This window comes from Cyprinus carpio, chromosome A4 (genome assembly GCF_018340385.1).
Source record: "Cyprinus carpio isolate SPL01 chromosome A4, ASM1834038v1, whole genome shotgun sequence".
Lineage (NCBI taxonomy): Eukaryota > Metazoa > Chordata > Actinopteri > Cypriniformes > Cyprinidae > Cyprinus > Cyprinus carpio.
The window spans coordinates 15,228,189-15,244,001 of NC_056575.1; the positions used below are offsets into that span (position 1 = coordinate 15,228,189).

The 15,813-nt window shown below is 35.3% G+C and overlaps 1 protein-coding gene across 16 annotated transcripts in view; it reads right to left on the minus strand.

Moving 5' to 3' along the window:
* Positions 1-15,813, minus strand: part of LOC109061653 (membrane-associated guanylate kinase, WW and PDZ domain-containing protein 2-like) — a 173,590-nt gene that overhangs the window by 64,969 nt on the left and 92,808 nt on the right. For all 16 annotated transcript variants that reach the window (XM_042742773.1, XM_042742778.1, XM_042742765.1 and 13 more), the window contains 3 exons: positions 8,551-8,670; positions 5,871-6,086; positions 2,838-3,042 (listed from right to left, as the gene is read on the minus strand). In XM_042742773.1, the coding sequence (XP_042598707.1) occupies positions 2,838-3,042; positions 5,871-6,086; positions 8,551-8,670 (541 nt within the window). The remainder of the gene's footprint in view (positions 1-2,837; positions 3,043-5,870; positions 6,087-8,550; positions 8,671-15,813) is intronic.

A 15,813-nucleotide genomic window follows, 5' to 3' on the forward strand; every position in this document is an offset into this window, starting at 1 on the left:
GCGACTCACAAATGGGGACAATAGAAGCAATCAAAACCAACGAAAGAGCAATAATATGCAAGTGCTATATTATTATATTATTATAGTGTTATATTTAAATTTCATAAAGAAACATGCACCATTTCGTCCAAGCAATAATAAAAGGACACATTTAATTTATAATTTGTCTTAAATCTCATTTTGTTAAAAAAAAAAATCAAAATAAAAAAAATTGTGAATCGAATTGAATCGTGAAATCAAAATCATGAATCGAATCAAATCATGAGTTGAGTGTATCGTTACATCCCTAAAAAACACACATGAAACTGAACTGTGTGTGAACGTAACCATATTAAGGTCTCCAAATCTGCATTGGCAACCATATTCTGCTGCTGTGTGAATGTGGCCATAACGAAACGAAACAAATCGAAACAAAACAAAACAAAACAAAACAACTAAAATCTAAACAAAACTAAAAAAATTATTAAAAACAAAACCAAATCAAAACTAAAACAAAAACAAAACAACAAAAACAAAAAAACTGAACTAAAAACAAACCAAAATAGCTTGGCATGATGCGCGACAGCAACGCTAAACAAATAGGCTACTTCCAAAAAGTTGTATTATCAATTGCATGCTGAAATATTTCAGAACACAAGAAAGTACTATACTATACTATACTATGCATTCAAGTACATTCAGTACATTTTGGGGCTTAGTGTATTCCTCCCTGAGACACATATTTGTCTAAAGTAGCAGAAGAAACAGCTCTGAGATCAGTGGGAGAAAGGTAGACTTGACTGTCTCAGTGATGGGACTCGACTGATGGCACTCTACCAAGCAACTGGCCAGAGAAATTGCAGCCAGGGGCAAAAAGATGGTGCACCTTTGATGAGCTCGTTCTCTATGTGACACCACACTTCTGCCCTTTTGTCTCTGTCTTTGTGCCTTCCTCCCCAGTGTCTCTTTATGATTCACCTCTCTCTTACAGAATTTTTTTTAATATAAATGCATATCAAAATACATTCTAATGGCACACTGCATTTCCGCAGCTTATGTTTGGTTGCTTTGGGAGTTTAAATGTGACTAAATGCATGTACAGAGACATTGTGTCATGATCAGTCTGGTCCAGTATGAATGTGTGTGTGTTCATGGTGAGAGATAGACATATGGAGAAGTGTCTACAGTTTGAGAATTAAAGACACTCCGTCTGTGAGGGAGATAGAGAAAAACAAGGCGCCATTGGCTGCTTGACAACTCCATTAAATCTTCAATAGTCACACTGTGTGGGCCAGAGCAAACTGTGTATATGTGTGTGGGGTTTCATAAAGCAGTGGCAGACTGTCCTCGCATCATTTGGAGTCACTCACATACAGCTTCTGTTATGAACGATACAACAGAAAATAACTTCTGTCCCTGTGGAAAAACACAGTACTGTAAAGTCATAGTTTAAAGACTGAACACACACACGTTCCTAGCAATCAAAGTGTGTATGTTTATGTATGCTTTTTACAAATTTAATTTATATTAATAAATTATCAGTAAGATGCATTATCTTTATATAACATCATTATATAATGACAATCTATGTATTTATGAACAAATTAATGATTAATTTGTGGATGTCCCTAAACTTCTGGCGTGAAATTAAAAAGTATGTTTGTGTACAGTTTTACTGATCATGGCAGATCACATGATAAAAAAAAATGTGTTTGTACTTGGCCTATATCCAGTGCAGTCCAACACACTTTTAGCATTTAAAAGAGATGATTCAGGTGGCTGGATTATAGTAGTTTTGGTCCATGTTTGTGCCGTTGACTGATTTAGATAATAATTGTAGTGATTCAGGCTCTAAATTAATATTATTAAATCATTTAATAAACAACATTGGGTATGGGCAAGGTCTGATGCTAAACACAAAGCCATGGTTAAAAATAAATAAATAAAAATAAATAATTAAAAGTGACAAAACAAAACAAATCAACAACAAAAAATCTTAAATTGACCAAGTTGAGAATGGAAATGGAATCATCAGATGTCACAGAATCAGAACCTGTATATATTGCATGAGCACCAAGGCTTAATATGATCTGGAGCATGCATGCAAATAACAGCTTCAATGATTTCTATACATTTTTTAAAAGGTGCACTAAATATATTTTGCTTTATGTTGTGTTGGCAAATATTGGTATCAAGTGATGCCACTGTATTCACAGTTGACCAAGGTAATTTATTCACTGAAAGTATCTGATTCTTTCAAATAAAAGGCCAAAAACTTGCTCAATGACCATAACTCAAATAACAAAACTCATGCCACTTTCAAACCAAACTTGAAAATTACAATAATCATACACATAGTCTGTTTTCATTAAGTAGCTCACAGGAGGCTCCCTAGCAGGGTCCTTCCCTCACTAAAATAATCACCTAGCACAGTTTTATCATTGGTAGAACATAAAATATTTCAATACAAGCATTTCAGTCAAATATAGAGAAACAATCTGCAACCTGCCGCAACAGTTTAAAAGTAGCCAAGTTCTGTGGGAAAACCATGGGCTTCATCAACTCTGATGGTTGCTGACATAAATATATATAGGATTTTATAATTAAAATAAAAATATACTAATAATTGTATATTATATATATAATAAAATATTATATTATATACATATATTTAATACATCTAGCTGGTGGTCATGTGATTGAAACATGGCATACTGCTCAATGTTTTTTTCTTTCCAAAATTACTATTAATTCTATTCATCTCTATGTAAAAAAAAATACTGAATGCACCTTTAAATAATGCTGATTATAATTTATAATTCTAATTAACTGAAAATTAGACAGACACAGATACTCACTCTATAAAGTACACTTCTCCTTTCTCAGTGTAAGCCATCTCCCAGTTATCTGGCAGAGGACCCAACTCGTCATTCTCGTCCAGTTTTGGGGGTGATTTTGGTGGTTCTGTCTCTTCTTTAGGGGCATCTGTGGAGGTCTCGGAGGGGCATGTGGTGGGCATCTCTCCTGAGGCGTCTGTACTCTTGTCTTCATGTTCACTGGACTCTGAAAAATGCAAGAAAATTTGCTTTTAACAGAAGTCCTAAAAAAAGAATTCTTTATGTAATCAATTATACTCTCAACAATATCCTAATGAAAAGTCTAAAACCAGTAAATTGTTTAAACTGCCTGAATTAAACTAAATCTATAACATATTAACAAGGAAAACTGCAGAGCTACATTTCCGATTTAAACACCTCAATCAACTAAAAAGAATCAGACAGTAGATGTGGATAAAAAAAGATGATGGGTGTTGTATTATTATTCAAAAATATTATCAAAGAGAGGATATGCTTTTATAAAGAGGATGTGTAATTTTTAATATTACTGTGGTTTATTATTGTGGGAGTCTCTAACTTTTATCAGCACGGCTGGTGAAACTCAAGAGTCCAAGACTACAGAATAACCGGTGAAATGAGCGAGATAGACATTTATGAAATATTTATGAGAAGAAGATGTAAATGAGATTTGGAGTTTCTGAGAGAATTGAAAAGCAGGTCACTGTAAGAGGGGCATGTTTAAGAAAGAACAACAGAAGACCGTAAGAAATGATGGAAGAACAGACAGAGATGGAGTTAGTCGGACTGAGACGGTGAAATAAGAGCGGTGCAGTGAGAAAGCGAGAGAGAAGAAGAGGGGAAAAAATAGAGAGCTGAACATGTCCTAGTTTGAGTTATGGAGGTTGGAGGTCCCATAGGAAAGTCGCAAAAGACAGATCGAGGGGAAGAGAGAGGGAGAGATGAAAGAAAAAGATACTGAATCCCATAACATTCAGCAATACTGATGTTTTAATCAACTGAAAAATGAGAGGACAGCTTCACTCAATTCCACACACAAGCTCTGCTCCAAAACCTAGTGAGCTGCCTATTTAGACAGCATTTAAAATCATCAAAGGCGCACATTGTCTTTTTGCCACACTTGCCAATGGTGGATAAATGGAGAATATTTTTAAAAGCATGTAAAAACCATATATTTGTTTTATTTAGTGTAAATACCAAAACAATACATTTAAGATGGTGCACAACAGAAATAAAGAATATTCTTATATCCTAACAATGTGTCTCAGATATTGCAAGATACCAAAGCGTGCAATGAAAAGTCAGGGATTTCAACATGAGCTCAAACATTTCACATAAAATCCCAAGGCTACATTATCTGGGTTATCCACATTAATATTTTAGCTTTATTATATACTCCTACTTGCTGTCAAAAATTGTCTTATTGGTTTCTATTTCCGAAATAATTTTAAGAAAAACTTTGAAAGACAAAGTTGATACTTCAGTGAAGTTGACAAACGCCATTTGCAACTCATTTTATGTCCATAATGTTAAATATTTCTGATTGAATGAATATTTACCCACTTATTCTGACTAGGATGTGAAGGCTGAAGGGCAGGTTTACCCCCCAAAAATGAACATTTTGTCATCAATTATTCAGGCTTGTGCTGTTCCAAACTTATAAGATTTTCATTCATCTTTGAAACACAAATAAAACTCAAATATGGTACTGTTCCTGCTTAAGGCACAAGATCCAATTAGGTTTGTTCTCATACATCAAGCAAGTACAGGTGCGCTACCATTTACCATATTTGATTGTGGTTTATATGTGAAAAACAGCCTGAATTAAATCTATTCAACATATAAAGGAGAAGACTTGGACTAAACAGCTCAGTTCATATGGATTTCCGTTGCAATGCCTTTATGCAAATTTGGAAGCATCAAAGTTTTGGCAGAAGTTCAATGGAGGTACAAAAATCTCGGTAACACTTTAGAAAAGGGAACACATTTTCACTATTAATTAAGAGTTTTCCCTCAATAAAATCCTAATTTGCTGCTTATTAATAGTTGTTAAGTTAGTTGTTAAGTTTAGGTTTAAGGGATCTCAAATATGCTCATGCAGAATAAGGCATTAATATGTGCTTTTTAAGTATTAATAAACAGCCAATATGCGTGCTAATAAGCAACTAGTTAATAGTGAGAATTTGTCCTTAAAATAAAGTGTTACTAAAATCTCTCAGGTTACATTAAAATGTCTTCATTTGTGTTTTGGGGATGAATGAACATCTTATAGGTTTGGGTGACATGAGGTTGAGTAAATGATAACAGAATTGTTATTTTTGGGTGAACTGTCCATTTTAGGTATTTATTTGCCATTATTGCCATAAACATCACTATATCAACATTAAGCAACATCAAATTAATACTGGTAAGATTTTAGAAAACCTTAGAAGACAATGCCTAAAGAGCCATTTTGCCTTTGGTTAACATTATTTCCAGTCCAGTATTATTATTTTTCTCCTCTTTTCGAACAACATGGACTGATGAATCGTGCACAATAAGAGCAGGAACTTGTATTAAGAAAGCAAATAGGGTCAATTTTGATTCATGTTGAATTTAAGTGCACTGAGCTATAAAAGAATTCATTTTCCTCTGGCAGTTCAGTTCTCATCACTACACGTCAACAATTCCCTCACTGTGTTAGATTCTAATTCACTATGTCATGCTGCTGTATTAAAGCCAGAAGAAAACAAAGGTTTTTTCAGTACCTCCAGACTTGATGCACATTCCCGTCCCGCAGAGAGTGAAAACCAGAGAATGTGTGATAACATGCTGGTGCGACAGTTGCTAGGCTATCGCCCTGACAACAGTGGTTACTATGAGGTAATTTAGAATGGAGGCGGTTGCTATGATACATGATGCACCTAGTGGCCCCACAGTAATCATCTCTATGCTAGTAACCCTGATCTGAGGTCACAGCTGTAAATGAACTTACTACACTGGAGAGCCGCATATGACAAATCTCTCTTCTTCTTAAACTGATTAAGAGCTCCTCACCTGGGGTGATGGCCACTCCGTTGCCGTTGATGACGGGCCTCTCCTCCTCTTCCTCCTCGGGTGGCTCGATGCCAGCTTTTTCCATGTTGCTTACGGACTTGTTACGTCTGCGTTTGCCCTGTGATCTGGGTGTAGCGCCTGGCAACAGCTGCTCAGCTACATTCAGCAGCAGTGGGCTGGGCTCTGCCGGGGGCTTCGGGGTGCCGTAATAGTTATCTGGAACCAATCAGACATTTGATGCATAACTGACTTTTAATAGTTTATAATGTAAGCTCTCCGACCATGATGTTACAACTTTCCAAATGGAGAAAATGCAGTATCAGCCTCTCAGGCAATAAGCAAGGCACCTTTCTCCAGTGGGTGTTTAGTTACTTTGGGTACAAAATTGCTTCCAGAAGTGAGCTACATCTGCAAACTCATCTTTTAGGAGCTTCGGGCAACATAACATGAAAGGGATTCAAGAATAAAGAAAACAATGTTTATTAATTCTTAAAAAATATTGTTTTTTTTTTTTTTTGGTGTAGTATTAGGTTTGGTTTGCAGTAATTAAGAGTGTAGATTTGGTTTTAATAGTAGTTATGTTCGAAACATAAATTTTTTTTAAAATGAAAATAAATGCAAATCTTGTCTCTGCAAACAAAACAACTCAAAAGTCCATTCGGCCAGGACTCTGACACCAGTACAACGCCACACACAAACCACCGAGTGCTGTTCAGTGTTTACAGACTCTGGGGTGAACAGGCTCTAGAGGAGAGCAGGGCATCTGTTTGACTACACCTTTAATTCTCCCCGGGTCACTACCTGACATGATGCTGCAGCGTGCAACAGCTGTAACTCATAAATATGGACATCTATCTATTGGTTGTTTGTACAAGTACAATTACACTGCAACTGACCAGTTTTCTACATAGCTGTGATACTTTAACATGTCTGGTGTCACTGCATGACCTCTTTCTTATCAAATAATAAAATACTTCAATGCAATATTTCATGTGCTTTTATTTATTTCCCTTTCTTTGCAAGAATTATCAGCTTATTGTGGTCTTAAATATAATTTATAATTCATTTTACTGTAATGAAGTGAATGTAATCTAATTATAAAAACATTTCCATGTTAATATGAATGTTTCTTCTATTTTCTATTTTTTATGTAGTGCAAAAAAAAAAAAGTTTCTAATATATTTCTGATATATTTAGAGCTATTACAAAAGTATATTTGACAAATGAGACCTACGTTTTATTAAAATATAATTTCCACCAGAGAGTGCTAATAAACTCAATACATAATCTGATGCAGTGGAAATTACATTGTGGTATGAATGCTCAAGATTCTTTGAAAAAAGTTCACAGGATATCTCTTGATACACCTGATATGTAAGTTACTCTATATCATGTCAGTTAGTCACTATGTTTTTGTATCCAGACTAGTTTATACGTATATTAGATTTCAAAATCCTTTTTAAACCCACCAAAAATCCCACTCATATACCTGAAGTTACATTATTAAAGCTGAGCTGAGAAACAGTCTCAGAGCTCTTTTCTGTGCTAGTCACATTCTTTAAAACATACTGAAGATCAAAATCACTGAGGAAGAATTGACGAGAGAGAAACAGAGTAGAAGAGAAGAGCTGATGTATTTCACATATGGAGATTCTTCTCTGTTGCTTTCAGTCACTAGTTTACAAAGTCAGCTGAGAGAAAAGTAGATATGGACTGAAAGAAAAAGGAGGAGAGTGATATTTATTCAAAGGATGGAGTAGTTGGACTTTTGAAGTGAAGAAAGGCTAAGCTCACAAGACCCCAGAGAATCACATTTTCACTTTGGGGTATTTTTATATCACGCTGCGCTGCGAATTAACCAGAGTTACTGCAAATCAGATACTTTCCCAAGATCTGTTCTCTACAAATGACTCAGAAATCAGATTATCACAAAAAAAAGAAAGAAAAAAAAAGAAAGAAAAAAACAAATAACATAAATGGAAAATGGCACAAAATAGAAATACCAAATACCACTGTGGCTCATTATTGAATGCAATAAATTATTTACACAAACAAAATGCTCTGAAGAACATATTTGTTAGCAATATCCAATTATTTTAATGACAGGCTTTGGCTCTAGCATTTTAAAATGACCAGAGCAACATGTTTTCTTTTGTTCTCTGAGAGAAATATTAATTTGTGTAACTTGTTCAGGCAAAGTCACACCCTTTTGATGCACAACTATGAATTTTCTTGGTAAACTTGTTTCCATTGCAGTTTATGCAAATGTCTTCTTACTGAATAAAACAATGTTTTCACCTAAAGCAAGTTTTTTAATGCACGTTTTGAACATTTTATTTGCATCTCTGCGTTGTAATGTAGCCAAAAATTGCCTAAAAATACGTGGATAGAAACCTGGCTTTTGATATTTTGATCTTAAATATGACACCATTCCCACCTTAAATGTAAGTCCTCCTTATTTAGCTGATTTTGTTATTCACTAGGTTAAAAATAGCTCACTTCACCTCAAGAAACTTGACAAAACAGATTTGAGTTATCAATTATGTTCACACCATAAAAACCAACATTTTAATACTTAATTGGTTGGTTGGTTAGTTAGATTAGGATGTACTCAAATCCATAATCCTAGCGATGAGATAATGAGACAAAAACACGTGGCTGTGCAACCTGGCCAATTTACCTTCATAAGTTCCACTTTCCAGCAAAGCTCCACTTCTCTCCAATTCCACAAACCGCTCAACGGTCACAAAGTTGTAGTCTACCCCTGGGACCTCTCCTTCTTTAGGCTGTCTGGTTGTACCTACAGAGAAAAGAGAAAGGCAGGAGTTAGTTCAGGTCAGCGAGCCCTATAGGGGTTTGTGCCATGGACTTAATCAGCAGCTAGAAAGTTCATCCAACAACAAAAAAAGGTTTTTGTAGCAAAGCTCAACATGAGCCAAACAGAACAGGTGTCTGGGTAACTGGTTCACTTCATTTATATACAGAGTGCCACATATGCTGTCTGACAGTCTGTCAGACACAGAAAAAAGAATGAAGGATGATGAAAAACAAAATGTTGGGTTTTTGAGGCTTTATGGTGAAAAGAATGGCACAATCTCGTTCATACAAAATGAAACATACAAGCCTGGAGAAATGGTGTTTTCTAAATATATATATATATAAAACTGTCTATTTCAATCTTCCATGTCACATCAGCCTTCAGAAATCATTCTAATCACTCTAATAATCATTCTAAAAGGAAGAAGAAATACTTTTATTCAGCAAGGACACCGTTAAAATAAAGACAAATATAATGAGATTTCTATTTCAAATAAATGCGGTTCATTGAACTTTTTGTTCATGAACAATTCTGAAAAAATGTATCACAAGCTTTCAAAATTACTAAATTCTTAAGCAGCTTATAATACATTAAAGTCTTGCTATAATAAATTACATTTTAAAGCATATTAAACATATACATGTACTGTTTTTAAAGTGGACCAGGGGTGCTATAGCACTCCAAATGACCTCGATTACCTAGTTCAGGTGTATTTATTCAGGGTTGGAGGTAAACTTTGCAGGATGGTCCACCAGGAGAATAATTGGGCATCCCTAAATAGCCTAAGGTGGTATGCTGACTCTCAGCTAGCCACCAAGCTAGTCAGGTTTGCTACTATAGTTTTACAGGGCTTTTAAGCTCTTGTTAGTTGCTCAGGGGTGCATTTCCCTAAAGCATTGTTAGGCAACTATGGTTGCAAGTTCCATTGAACTCTGTTGGTAAAGATGGAACTTGAGATCATAGCCGCTTTTGGGAGCACACCCGAGGCTAGAATACCATCTGGCCGACCAGATGAACAGCAGTTTGGTCAGGTTGGGAGACCAGCTTCACAAGCCTACAACAGCAAGTGTGTGGTGGTAAAATGCTTAACATCCATTTTTACTACCTTAAATGCTAACAATTTCCAAGCTATTTAAAAAGAAATCAACGCACAACACCACTCACTGAGCGTACAATGAGAACAGTTCAAAGTGTATGTACATTAAGCAATGGGTTAAAATGATAAACTGAAGTGTTAATGCATTCCTGCGTCTAGTATGTAGCAGAGCTGTAATTAGCCAGCAAGGAGCTGCGGAGTTTGTGCTAATTGCTGCTAGCTGAGAAAGCACTGGGGTATTTCTAAACTCTGCATGTTAAGGGAGCTCACTGCGGGAGTGCCAACAGTAAACACCTGAAAGACTCCAGGGTCAAAGACATGACGCTCATTATTTTCAGTATCTATTAATTTATTCAAAAACAAATTACAAATGCCATTTAAACACAGAATGGTTCGAACCCACCTCTTCTTTGATAAGAATGTTTTAATTTCTTTTTGATATTTTTTTTTTTTTCAAGGGCAAGAAGTAAAAAATGCCAGGGTGGTAAAACTGTCCTGATATCATAATGAAGAAAAAAGCCTGGTGATAAGAAAGTCTTATTAAAAAGTTTTAAGATATCTTTTATTAAAAGGTCAATGAGTGTCTTAAAAATATCAGATAAATTAACCTTTCTATGACAAGCCAAGGTTACTTAAGGCTGTAAAATGTCATGTGATGTGACACAAAGTGAATGATATTTATTATTTTAATTATTTTAATTAAAATGTCATGTGATTTATCAGTTTTCACCACACACATCATTAGACACGACTGCATTGCATTTATTAATTTTAAACTTCTTGAAAATGAAACCAACAAGAATACTAAAGTAATTCTAAGAACTTGGTACATGTGGTTTAAACTAGAATTTTAAAAGATTTTTTGCTACATTCTTCTTTATCATTGACTCTCCAAAACCTTAACAACTCTAAAGACCTTTACTCACAGCTTCCCATAAACCAAAGTACCGCACATATAATATTAGAAGCTAACAACATAGAAAATTCAAGTTGTACCCTGTTTTTGTCCAAATACTGGCCAACGTCAAACAGTGACATTCTAATCCATTACCAGACCTACCAAATGCCAGTTCACAGCAATCAAAATACAACTACAAGCAGTTAAAAAACCACATCTGAAAGCATAGATTTGCACTCCGCTGAGACGATGGCATCAAGTGTTGTGGAGAATCCCAATAGGAGCCCTGCCCAGTCATTAAGCTGTCACTAGTGTTTGAAACTCACATCATCTCTCATCATCTATCAATCAATAGCTACACAATGACAACAAGCCCCAGAGCTGGTGTCTTTCCACCGTGATAGCCTGTGATGGGCATGCTAATGACAGGTCACAGGAAATAGGGACAAATGGATTGTCTCCACTCTTACAACCCATGTCTTCTTGGGGCGAGCTATGACTGAAGACTGCGCAAAGACTGCCTCATCACGACAACTAGAATATCTCACAATACCGCCGGCTACCCAAGCGTGTAATAACATAATGAAAAGAAAATGAATCCACTACGACCATTAAATCGCTTGCCAACATCGTCTTAAAGCTCAATTTGTTGATAAATCATACTTTAAATAAGAAAAGCAAATTGCTGGAAGATGGATCGATCTCCACGCCAGTGATTTCTTCTCAGGAGAGGCAGCTACCTTGGCTGAAAGGCTTTGTTGATGACATGCGTATTAATCTGTTTTTCTTGAGCCGATACAAACTGTAGCTGAATGCTCACAGAAAACACAACATTTCTCACTGGCTTTCCAAAGAATAGCAGACATTGTGACTGTCATGTACCAAAGAGGCTTTTCGTCAATACATGGTCAGTTTTAAATGGGAAAGACTGTAAAGCTACAACATTTAGCAGCAGGGGCAAATGTGGCTATGCTAACTAACTAAACACTAACCACACCCGAGTACAAATTTAACCATGATAGCTGCATATGAACATTTTCACAAACAATTCCTGATTCATCAATAACTTTCATATTCTACTTTTTTTTTTAAACACAAACAAAAAAACATTTTTTATGATTGCTGAGAGTAAAGAAAGGTTGTGTGTAAAGTCCTTATATGGAGATAATTTTGGTGTGTTTTTACAAATGACTAACCTCAGGCAAGTTGGTTAATTAAAAAACGCCAAATTCATTAGCATTACCACAAGATTAAGAACAAAAATGTGTTTGTGAATTAGTTTATTATTAGTGAACAAGACCCAGTGACTCTTTGGAACATACAAGTCAGTTTTAAGGTTAAAGGTAAATATTATTGCATGAAGCTTTTCTCTCTTTTTTCTTTCTTTCTGAGATTGTCTATGCTAATTTCAAAATGGACCTTTGATGCTGCTATAATTAGCCATGCTATCCAGTGGACGCTTTTCTCATGGGAACACAGATGAATTGCTTGCAGTTTCGAATGTAACTCATTTTTCCCATTACACTGAAGTCTGGGTCATCTCATATTTGTGAACTCCTGTACTTTTTGTTTTCTTGTTCTAGTTTTGATTTTATAGGTATATTAATTGTTTATGTTTTATATTGAGGTTGATGTTTTATAGCTCTTTCACTTGGCTCACTTCAAGACTTCAACACACCTGTAAACACAAGTGCTACTGTATGGCACTCCGAAGTGTTAAAGATGAAAGGGAGGTATGCAGTCAGAAAGCTGAAAGCACAATGTCAATATGCTATCAACACTGATCCATACATATGCCAGCCATATTGTCCATTAGTCCTTCGTTCCAAAGAGTTCAATGCATTAGGCAATGTTAATTTGTCATGGACAAGTTAGATAATAGACATATCATGCAGATAATAGACATATCATGGGATAATACTTAGGAAAACAATGTAAAATACAATCCTTTTATTAAGTTTGAGCTTCCCTCTAGAGTGCTTTTGATAATCAAGCTTTTAACCAATTTACATCTAATTCAACTTAAGTCAGAAAGTGCTTTCCAGTTTACCAACCTCTAGAGGAAGAAAAAAAAGTGATTATTTCCACATGAGCAATAATGGGCTACAGCAATCTGCAAAAAAGGCACACAGCTAGACAAGTTATTTTTCCTCAGTATTGTCCACTTTGAAGTGGCATCATCTTTCTGTGTACAAAATGAACCTCAATATCTCCTGCAGAAAAGAAGGGGGAAGGAAAATAAATACTATCTGGAAATAGTGTCTTTGCACATTCGCTCAAGCAATGTAGAAACAAAGAGAGGCGTGAAGGATTTGGGCTTGGTGTTTCTTTGAAAACATGGCACGTGGGCTATGTTCTGGCATGGGTTCACAGTCTCATAAGGCATGTAACAAGAACAATATGTGCTTCATATATGCTAGAAGGTCTCAATTTCCACTGCATGGACATGATAGCACATTCCTTGGGTTATTCTATTATATTCTCCATAAACAACTACTGCTTTTCAAAAGGCTTGTATCTCAGTGAATGATGAATGTGTTGGAACAAAGCTTCATCTTGAAACAAGTGAAAGTATTGGAAAAAATAAAAGTTATTAGGCATTTCTGTCTAGTTTTAAGATACATTAATATTTTTAGAGGCTAAATATTTATGGTATTCTTGAAGTTTCAATAGGGGCTTTCTGAAGTGAAACAAAATTGGCCAATTTGTAACAATTTCTTGAAAGAAACATGTCTTGTCCTTGAAACATGATTGTTTCTTTTGAGGTTCAACAATAAAATTTGAAATATCACAATATCAAATTAATAATTTTTTTCAACAATTTCTCTACAAAAATTTCAAGATAAAACATCTTAAAACATAATAAATATGCTTTAAAAATTCATAGGCCTGAGCAAATCAAGTACACTAAGCATTCACTAAAAGGAAAAAGCAATAATTTACAATATTATTGGGGATATAATCGACCCCTGTGGCACACCGCTGATTGTTTTTCAATGAAATTAGGAAAAAAAAAATAATGTGTTTAAACTTAGAAAAATTCAATGACATGAGAGTTTCATAGTCACAGTGACTGGTCGAATTTAAAGGATAAGTAAAGGATAAGATTTATTTATAAATGATAGTTTTTTTTTTTTATCTCAGCAAAGTTGGCCTTTACTTTCCAAAGACAGACATATGTCTGCCCCACAACACAATGTGACGGAGCATGTGAGCCAACCACTAGGCCATTGCTCCGGTATCAGAAAATAATTTAACAACATGAAAATATAACTAGGTTGAAATCAGTGGGGGGCCACAAACAGAATGCTTAATGCAGAAGAACATGTGCAGAAATTCAAACTGTAAAAGCATGTGCTGTGTTTGCATTTGAGGGAAGATATAAGGTGCTTAGCTGGAAATCCATCACTTCTGGATTTTTTCTCTGTGCATGTGATTATCTTGCTTGGATCCAAGAGGATTACTGTTACTGTGTTAGTAGGCACTGAGCCATGTAAGAAGCCTTTATAGCCCGTATATGTTCTTCAGGAGAGCTGGTATAGCACAGGGTTTGTGCAGATTTCTTTGGCATGCTTCTGTCCTTTGGCTGGGTACTATGAATTTGGCAGCCAAACCAAGATCAGGATGGAGCACTAACCAAACTCAAAGAATGCCTCCGGACACTTCCTAATTCCTGCAATACGGACCCCATCTCATTTCCTTGAATTTGATTCCTAAGTGTCTCTGTCTGGTCTTGCTGGGAGATAGCAGATTACATCTCTTGATCTAAGGACTAGCCACTGCGATGTGACAGACTTTATAGAAAGACTTCAGACAACTCCTGTCCTGCCCCTCAAAGTCATGGCACATACAGTCACCATCCAAAAACATTAAGGAAAATCATTCTTACAGCTCCCAAGGGTCCAAATCCTGTCCTGCCCATGTTTGAAAGTGCCACTGCAAGTAATCCCTTGCAGAGAATGTGGCTTGTGATGAGAAAAGAAAGTGACCTACTTCTTCTGCCTCCTGTATATGAGACAATATGACAACACTGAACTGTGATTCATCAGGGGAAATTAGTGGTAATTGCAATCCACAACCACCAACCCATTTACTGTGGAAAGGCGGTACTAATTTGGAAAGATTATAAGATATGGACTGTAATTACGCTTTCTGATTGGACTATGGTGGACTGATGAAGTGAAACAGCCAGGGAGGATGTACTGGAAGAAGTGAGGTGCAAGTCATAGGGATGGTGAAGCAATGAAATAGAAGGAAGCTGAGGAGGAGGCATGGAAGAAAGAGTCATCATAGGTGTGTTCCCAATGCAAATATTTATGTAAATGACCAATCAACCAATCAATCAGTCAGTCAGTCAATCAGTCAATCAGTCAGTCAGTCAATCAGTCAGTCAGTCAGTCAGTCAGTCAATCAATCAATCAGTATGGTATCAGTATGGTATTGTCTTTCCTAAGCAGTTTACACTGATACTACTAATATCAGTGACCATCAAAATAATGTTAATAATGCAGTTTATCATTTAGTTTATTTGAGAGCACATAAACAATATACACTTTGGAAATGCAAGTTATGTGATGTTCATTTATATACAGTATTTCAACATTACACGATACCAGTCAATACCAGTTTGCCAAAGCAGTAATATTGTGAAATATTTTTAATATTTAAAAGAACTGCTTTCTATTTGAATATACTTTAAAATTTAATTTATTCCTGTGATCAAAGCTAAATTTTCAGCATCATTATTCCAGTCTTACAATATACATCATACCATTCAAAAGCTTGGAGTCAGTATATATAGAAATTAAAACTTTTATTTAGCACACACATGATGATAAATAAAAACAATTAATACATGTTACATGTTAATAAATGTTACAAACAATGCTGTTCTTTCAATTTATAAAAAAAAAAAAAACTGAAAAAAAATATTCTCAGTTCTTTTCAACATTAATAATAATAATAATAATAATAACAACAATAAATGTTTTTTTTTTTTTTTTTGAGTAGAAAATCAGAATATTAGAAGGATTTATGAAGGATTGTGTGACTGGAGTAATGATGCTAAAAATTCAGCTTTGAAAGTCAGCTTTGATTGTTCCTAATAAACTGTTTAACTGCACTTGCAAGT